We start from the raw sequence: 9,554 nt of genomic DNA on the forward strand, positions 1-9,554 counted from the left end.
TTTATCTTCTTGTTAGATTATGCTAACCCAGTTCGATAATTGTAAACTGAGCATAGCAATACAATATAGTTTGATAATTGTAAACTGTGCACAGCAATATAATACAGAAAGAAATTTGATGATAGTAAATTGTGTATAGTAGCACTACGATATAGAAGGAAATAATTTCCCTTATTGCATGTGACTACTTTGGAAATTAAGATTTAAGGTGGATCAAACATTTTCTTCACTCAATTCAGGGTATCATTATAAATTTATCGCAAATCAGAAGGTGAAACATTATGCAGAGGTTGAATAAGCAAACAAGTGAAGATAAATAGTCATATAATATGCAAGCCAAGTATTTAGAGCAAATACAGTAAAAGACCAACTATCACGTGTCTTAAAGAGTAAATCTTTATCTAACACTTAGATACAATAAGCACAGGTGTTATCGGAACATGAGGTCAAACAAAAGACCAGTTCATAAACATAAAGCAAATACAATGAGCATTCTCTTCTTCATTCAACACCTTCCAAGCAACAACTCTCTCGTATGAGACGGGTCGCCCCATGCTTGAAAGACAAATACCACCTTGGAGACATGCAAAACCCTACCAAAAAAGGAGAAATTAATTGAAGTATCAGTTATGTTGACAACATACATCCAAATCAGAAAGGGACAAAAAATAAATTATGAAAAAAGAGAGCAAGTTCACACTGCTTTACTACAGAAAAATACCAGACCTGTTGAATTATCTGGGGAAATTCTGAAAAGAGAATTTTTCGTCCATGATCATCAAATATTTTCTCCAAAGATATATCTTGTAATGCAACTAGGGTGGTCTCCAGCATGTCAAGCCCAGCTTGGTTCGAGAAAGTGAACACTGGCAATGCCTGCATAAACAAAAACTAAATGAACGTGCTCTCAAACAAGATAGCGTATATCATGATTGTAGTTATTGTTGAAACTGTTTTCCAAGTCATTGACACTGTTAGCACAAAGTTAGATGAGTCTATCAAATAATGTCATCCATTTCTGTTCTATAACTTAAATGCACTATATTTTTATAAAGAATAAATGATATGATAGACTTGAAACACTGATAAGTAAAGCTCCTTGTCAAGTACTGCATAGAAAATGAGCTTGGAGCAGATTATCAAGGCAAACCAGCTGAATACTACTCCATCTAGCACATTTTAATAGGACACTGGGGCTTTGGTCCATGTTGATACCCTGTACTTCAGAGTATAACCTTTTATCCTTTTCAGGTTAGAAATTTGAATTGCATTATGGCCCCAGAAGGTTCCCGAAATAGATATATGTCACATGTGCTATGAAGTTGAAATAAATTTATACCTTCAGAGTGCAGCACAATATTGCATCTGAGTGATGCCACAAGGACTTCAGCAAAGATTCATTCCCCTCGTTGTTAGATTTGAGTAACTCCACACCCAAGTAGCACCTACAAAATTAAAATAGTCAGGAGAAAGCTGTGCATCTATCATTAATTACACTGAAAAATAGTAGGTACATAACCATTACAGTAACTTCATAGAGTTCTTCTATGCTAGATCTGACTGAGTTAGAAATAACAAGTAATAGCACAAAATGGAACTACTTAGGAAACTTTGGTCCCGATTTTCTAAAGCTTCTTTTGTCTTTAAAGCTAAACTCCTTCAAATCTAAAAAACTACTTTAAATTAGCTTTTCTATAGAAGGTCACTTTTTTGGCTTTCCCATTCATTAAACGATAGAATACTTTCATTTTTAAGAGCTTAGAAAATTGGTGTTTGGGCTTAATATTCCTTTAACGAAAAGATATGCCTAAAAAGGCTGAAGCCCTACATAAGAAACTAAACCCTATGTTTCGTTGGTTGAACCAAAGCAATATCAATGAATTTTTTAACACCACTTTATAAAACTATAAAAATAGGTAGGAAACTTCTGGGTCACAAATTTGTGAGTACAGTGAATTTATGAAAGATGTAAAAAATATCAATGGAATCCATATATAGATATTGAATTTTAAATTGAAGTCTCTCAATTAATCCTTGTTAGAGTTTTGATGACACAAGATTTTGCAAGATAGATCGGGGTATTTGCATGACTTCTAGTGCCATGCTGCCCAAGTATGGTGCATCTATTACAGAACTCAGCATTTGTTCCGGTAAGATTATTCTCCAAAACGAGCAAAATATGAAAGCAGTAGGATTTGTTTGGAAGACAAGAATTCACAATCAAGAAAGAGGAAATTTCACTATCTATATGAAATCTACCAAATCTAGCAACTTAATTTCTTTATTGAATGAGACAGAATATTAAATTTGGTGACCATCCTTAAAAAAACAATGGTCTCACACAACTTAAAACACATTGCATGAGCCTGAGCCTCAGTAGTGTGCAAGCAGTAAAGTTTACAAACCTGTAACTGTTGCAGATCCAGTGAGCAAGGGTTTGTGCTTCAGGAGTTCCCAATGGTGACCTGAGCCCTGCCTGTGAACTCAAATGAGAAGGAGAAAGTGCTAATGCTACCCTTTGGACTGATGATATAATGCTCCGAACATATTGGCGAGCCATAGATGCTACATGATCTTGCATATGGCTTTCAAATGCAAATTCAAATGCTATTGTCATCACAGATCTCATACAGCTGGAATTTCCAGCACATTCATTTGAGGCTCGGTTTCCACTAGGGCCAATGTCAAGGGCAGATGCAAGGTCAAGGGTGCGATTGGGGCTGGAAGCTTCCTGAAAACATTTCATTGCAATAATTATAATATTCTTGTCCGAAAAAAATACAAACAAGAAAATTGGTTCAATAATGTATGAGGCAAAAGTTAGGAGGGGAGTAGAGAGGCTAAATTATAACCAAAAATAAAGTGATTAAAAGACTACATTAGGTAGAGTCAGATAGTTATATAACAAATTAATTTTTTTTAAAATAAGTCCGAAAAAAATACAAACAAGAAAATTGGTTCAACAATGTATGAGGCAAAAGTTAGGAGGGGAGTAGAGAGACTAAATTATAACCAAAAATAAAGTGATTAAAAGACTACATTAGGTAGAGTCAGATAGTTATATAACAAATTAATTTTTTTTAAAATAATGTGATATGGATGTATACTATTCATTGATTAGCACTAATTGGGGCTATAAAAATGTATTCCTCTTTTAAACCTGAGTATTAATTTCAGTCTTTATTTCCCATTTTATCTAGCCCTATTTTAGCAGTGATGTAGCTTTCTTTCAACGACCTAGCCTATCTTGCAATAACTAAAATATTCTTGTTGGGGATAATACAAACAAATCAATTGGTTCAACAATGTATGAGGAAAACCTTTCCAGATTCGAGAGGAATAATGCGAAATCCGGAAGGTAGAAGGGGGGCATCATCAGCAAAAGAAGCATCAATTGGAGCAGATATAAGTTCAGCACAGGTGCCCACAGCATTCTCATCCATTCCACTGCAGAGCTGCCAAACCAACAACAAATTAATTATAAGAAAGAAACTCACATATCTACCTATCCATTAAAGAGGCTTGAGGATATAATTTTTTTTTTCTCTCGTCATATAAATCAAAGAAAGAAGAAAGCGAGAACAATGAATTCTTATGTATACCAAGTTTCCAATCGTTATTTTAGTCAGGAGTATTTAATGATGACTAACTAGTTCAGAGCATATAGAAAGCACAACTTAGACGACCAAAAAATAAGAATGTCAAGACCTGTACTAAATTTTAAATGTTATGACTACCGTTTCACATTATGCTTTCTAACCTATTAGTGTTGTATGCATAAATCAGAACAAGGAAACTGGGTTTTTCCTTCATTCTGAAAGAGTGAAGCATGGAACAAGCCACATGAGGAAAATAAAACTTACTTGTAAGAGAAACATTTCTCTGGGCATTATCGTGTCCTCAGGAGAATGAGCAATTCCTTCCAATTTAATGACTTCCAAACACTAGCATGAGCAATATAGAAGTTAGTAATTGTTGAATTGCAAAACTATTACAAGCTCTATTGCATAATTAGAACGAATTTATCACCTCTTCATGCTCAATTGTGTGCGCTAGAGGGAGTATAACTTGACCTCCATAATTTCCAACACGAGATCCTGATAAGCTGCAAGGACCAACTTTAATAGCAGCAGCTGTGTAAGCATCCATATTGTTGTCTGCCCATTCAGATCTATGCTCCCGCAGGAACCTTAGGAGAATGGCAGGGGGCACATTCTGGACAAGAGAAATTACATGTGGAAACAGTCTAAGATCAGGATAATGTAAGACCAAAATCTCAATATAAACAATCAGATGTCTGCAACTGAAAACCATTTTTCAGTTAGACAAATTTTCTGGGAGATACTTTTGTTTAGGAAGACAACATAACAAACAAAGGGCGTTAATAATAATCATATAACAAATAGGGCATTGTTAGCTTCAAATTCCAAGTTATGGGACGTGGGTTCCACATAGGAAATAAGGGATTCTAGTATGGGGTTTATAATGTCTTGGACTCTCCAACTACAAACAGATAGCTTTTGTGATGTGATTCTTAAAGGTTCTTATCAAGGCATGTTCACCAATAATTCATTACAAAGGTTGATTACTGCTCAAACAAGTCCTTATTCCATCTGAGCAATTTTTTATTAACTAAGAATTGGTGTTACCACTAACAATAAATGATAATTTGAATAGAGCATGTGCTGAACTAACAATGCAAAGACAGGACCATGCACTAAACATTATGCATTGGACAGACGTTTACAATATAATAATATGAGCTTAAACTGTTTCCACAAATATCCAAAAAATTGTGAACAGCAACAAAATAGACATATTTGACTGATACGATTTTTATTTTATAATTTAAAGGAAATTAATTGAATCAAAGAATCCTGACCTGTAATAGCATGGATGCTTTGGCACATAGCACTGCATTACTGACAGAAGGAAATCCGTTGGTAAAGGGAAGATTCAGACCCATTAATTTGTCAGGGGATGAATTCACTAGAATAGTAACATCATCTACACCATCATTGCCAATTGTTGTCCATCCCTCATCAGTGAACCCATTGAGTGCTTCATTGAAACCCCTGACATAACATAAAATAGACGTGAGATTCAAATTTATTTCCAAAGACTTTGAACAAAAGCCACACCACTTAAGTAGAATATATTAACCGGCTCAATCTTTGGCTAAGAGCTCGTAGAGCTGCTGGTCGTCTACCCCACCCAGTGACATTAGACTGAGAAACTTCATGTGAGATCTGCCTTAAATGACGTAGGGCCTACTTGAAAAATTAAAAAGAGTTTCCCATTTTAAATCTATTAATCAATACTGTTACTATAAAATTAAATATTATAATCATATAGATATAAATAGGAACAAAAAGAAACAAATTATGCATGCTGTTGAATCATCAGGAAATGAGACAGAACAACCATACCGCCATAGTTGTCTTCTGAGCCAGCACTGTTGATGATTCGTACAGTGGCCGTAGCACTTCTGGTACACTCCATGGCTAATAATAGTATAAACATGCTTACGTCAGTTTAATGCAAAATATAATTATTAATGCAGCAACTCAAATTAATGTACCTCTAAATCCATATGATCAACAATATGGATGATGGAACCACCTCCTTCACAAGGTCTGATTAAGTACCCACTAGGCAGCATCTCTGCCCTAACAAAGTGTTGCACAGTAGGCATGCTTGGACCATTTTGAGTGTTTTTAAGAGACCTCTCACAGATCTAAGGCACACATTGAGAATGATTTAGACACATGTCTTGAAGGAGAACTAAACACTAGGTTAGATCATTACATGGGTGAGGTTTGTTATTAACCATAATATCAAATCAAATACAATTTTTTGGACAGGAATTTTTAGAATCATTTACCACTAGACTTCCATCTTCTAAAACAGAGGTATAGCGCAACAACCAGAAATCTCGGGCAGGTGCCAATGTGGTTGGTGCATATAGCTGATCATCAAAAGCAACAAATTAGCATACAAATATAATATTTGGTTCCAATCCATTGAGATAAAAAAAAGCCTACATTCATGCACAACGATTTTTTACTTTACCTGCATATAAAGCAGCTCAATGGTTCCACCATTTGCTGTGGGCAGCACATTGAGAACATCAACAGCTCGGCAATCGCGAAACCACAATGGCCGATCTTTGAGGATTTCTGCAACCTGAAAAAAGCATATTTGACCATGTAACCGATAAACTCGAGCCAGACAATCAATAGTAATGTAAATAATAGTAAATCTCGACCACTTACCCTAGTGGGCTCTAGTCCCACTAGACCACAAGCTCTTGCTGCCACACCAGAGCAACCATGAGAAATAGCAACGATTCCAATGGAATCCGGACCAGGCTGTGCACATTCAACAAGAATTAGCAAAGAAATGTGATTTTATAATTTTTTTATAGAAACACGTTACGTCACAAATTAGTTCAAAAGAATGAAGATCATTGGCAAAGATTATCTGAACGTGGAGTGGTAAATGACAAATTTACAATATTTTTACCGCTCTGTTATGCTCTATTCGTATGAAATAAGTAGAGAATAAAATAACAAATTGATCAAACAATGAAAAGAATTTCAAGGATACCTTCATTCCAGGCATTTGGACCCACTCAACAGCAGTCCCAGTAGCCTTAGAAAGAAATTCTGCTAAAGTCTCTTCTGCAATGGACAAAAGCCTGGGGAAAAAATAAGACACGATTCCATAAGTCATAAATACACAGCCAAGTTGTCACAGACCACAGTAGCAGAAAGGGACCCAATAATCATACTCCCACTAACCCTGCAGGACTCGCATCCCGTGGGGGATGTTGAGTTGTCAAACTGTGCTGACCACTCGTCACCGCTGATTCGCAACTTGTGTCTTTGGTTGCCTGCGTAGCCTGCATCGAAAGCACCATGCTAAAACATTAACATACAAAAGCTATGAAATAGTTGATAATCACTGAAAATCCAAAATTTACTAAAACTACACAAATTAAAAAAATATATATCAAACTCCGTAGTCTTTTACATTGGGAATCATTAATTAAAAAGCCCCCAACAAACAAAATCCTTACATTTTGGGTGTGTTGACGAAAATAACCATTTTCATACACCAGTTGAGACACCTGTTTCTGCAACCTATCGTTCTCCTCCATCAGCAGCTTGTTCATCGCAGTCAACTTTCTATTTACAGCTTGCAGCCGCGACGACTCCTTTCTCTGCTTCTCTCTACATCTGAACAACTCACAAAAACAAAACAAACCAGTTACACCGACAAACCGCCACCAAAACTTCACAAACCCTTCATTTCACATTCATTTTCCAGTTCCCTCAACACGCACACTCAAACAGCAACACCGCCACGTTAAAGCGGTGAAAACAAAAAATTGCAACCAGTTGCATGAATCAATGAAAAACAGCTCAAAAAGGGAAAAGGTTTAAAATAATGGAAGCACAGCGAAGTTAGTTAGGGTAACAACCTTCTGTTCTGGAACCAAACCTTGATTTGTTTGGGCTCAATGTTGGAGAGAATGGGGCACTCGCGTATGAGTTGCTGGCGGCGAATGGAACTCGGTTTGGGGCAATCGTGATAGAGCCTCTCCAAGGCTTCAACCTGCTCAGGTGTGTAACGGACATACTTCCCGTTATCCATTCCGTTTTTGCTACCATCCTTGCAGGACATTATTTCCACAGCAGCCAATTCAAATCCTCACTTCCACTCCTTGTTTTGCTTTCAACCACTATCCCTAACTAAGATCGAGTGCGCACCGTTTTATCACCTCACGTGCGCGATCGATCTCGCGCAGCAGCAACGATCTGGTTCGTCCACCGGATCAAACGAGGCCGCTTCAGCGATCTCCGTCCATCGCTTTGCGCAAATTGGAATCGAATCTGCGAAGCATCGTTTCACGGTCGATGATAAGACATGAGGAGACGATAGGATGTGTGAATTTGGCAGAAAATCTTTGGCACTGCGAAAGTGTGAATTTGCCTCTGTTATTGTGCGCGAGTGCGTGCTCCTAGAAAGAAGAGTGAGAAGAAAGGTGAAACGAAACCCTATCTCTCTCTCTCTCTGCAACTTCAGATTCACCCTTTCTTTTTGCTCACTGCTCTCATTGCTTCCCCACTCTGTAGCCAAATCCGGCACTGTTATTCTTAAAAAATATTACTAAATTAAATAAGAATAAGAATTTTCGGAGAATGAACTGCACGAGTGAAGAGAGAGTGTTTGGACAAATGGACCGAACTATCCAATGACGCCACTTGGCACTCCAAACACTATATAATAAATTTATATAATTATAATTATATAATGTATAAATTTGTGTTTTTTATTTTATATTTTAAAAATTATACATATAGATTGTTTTATATTATAGGAAAGAGGAAAAGGGCAAAAGCGTGATTAGGGAAAATGTGTTTGGGAGTGAAATGGGGAAAATAATAGAAAAAAGAGGGAAGATAATGCGCGGATCAGAGTCTTAAAATACACAAAAAGGCTATGCATCAGACTAGGACACAATCATGACCATATCGCATGCGTCTCTCTATTGAATAAAGTTTTTTATAAATTTAATTTAAGAAAAAAGAAAAGATTAAAAGTAAAAAATAAAATAAAATAAAAAGTGGAAGATATGGATGGGAATGGCATATCCATGTTGTGATGTGGCATACATACGTACATTGCATTCCCTGCACGACATGACCCTGAATGGAGGGTGATATGATGTGTGAGATGGGAAATGGGATGTGACATGATGGGATGAAATGGTAGGTGTGTACTGTGAAATATTGTTTGCAGAGCAGTCAAAATAATGTGGCATGTCAACCTAGTCCATTCAGAAAAAAAAAAAAAACCTATTTCTTATGAAAAAAATGTAAAATAAGAATTTCACTCATTTAAATAAATATTTAACAATGGATAATGTTTAGGGTTTTTCGTATTTCAATATAGTCTTACATCATCTGGAGTCGAGGCCGCTCGTTATTGAATGGGTTGAAGGAGAAGATGGACGCTAATGTTCTGATCTTAATTTGGAAAGATAGTATCATTAGGATTAATCACCCTATCTGAAGTATTATTCGCTTTGAATATCGATGTTTCGTCACGATTTTGTCCTGAAAAGACACCTCAGTGAATTGAGGGAGGAGGGAGTATATAAATCGCTAACATGTGAGACTATATTGATTTAGGGGAAATAATAAATAAAACTAAAGTAGTAGTTGTTACATCTTAAAATATTATTTCTTAATATATAATTACATTATTATGTTGTTTCTCGTTGTCTTCTCCTCACACACAAAACTATAAGTAAATTTTTAATTTAATATATTAGTGTAACTTGGTTCCTTTCTTTAGCATATGACTAGTGTTTTTATGATTTTTTTTTATTTTTTATTTTTTTAATTATGTTTTGTTTTTGCAAGGCATGATGTTGATGATGATGTGTCATATTCATCAATTTTAAATAATGTTTTTGAGTTATAAGATAATATAAGTATACATTTGAAAAAAAAAATTGAAGATATCAATAAATATCTCTATTT

General features: G+C 35.8%; 1 protein-coding gene across 1 annotated transcript; it reads right to left on the reverse strand.

Moving 5' to 3' along the window:
- Positions 1–290: 290 nt before the first annotated feature.
- Positions 291–8,272, reverse strand: LOC137818161 (homeobox-leucine zipper protein ATHB-15-like). Its single transcript, XM_068621415.2, has 18 exons — positions 7,487–8,272; positions 7,082–7,241; positions 6,804–6,904; positions 6,610–6,700; positions 6,276–6,371; positions 6,073–6,186; positions 5,885–5,968; positions 5,582–5,737; positions 5,430–5,504; positions 5,164–5,270; positions 4,883–5,075; positions 4,030–4,215; positions 3,864–3,944; positions 3,321–3,455; positions 2,406–2,731; positions 1,340–1,445; positions 727–876; positions 291–593 (listed from the first exon to the last, which is right to left on the reverse strand). Exons 1-18 carry the CDS (start codon positions 7,687–7,689, stop codon positions 447–449), a joined length of 2,511 nt encoding a protein of 836 aa, XP_068477516.2. The 5' UTR covers positions 7,690–8,272; the 3' UTR covers positions 291–446.
- Between the last annotated feature and the right edge of the window lie 1,282 nt (positions 8,273–9,554).

The sequence above is a fragment of the Phaseolus vulgaris genome, chromosome 10 (genome assembly GCF_051622355.1).
Source record: "Phaseolus vulgaris cultivar YP4 chromosome 10, ASM5162235v1, whole genome shotgun sequence".
In the NCBI taxonomy this organism is placed as follows: domain Eukaryota; kingdom Viridiplantae; phylum Streptophyta; class Magnoliopsida; order Fabales; family Fabaceae; genus Phaseolus; species Phaseolus vulgaris.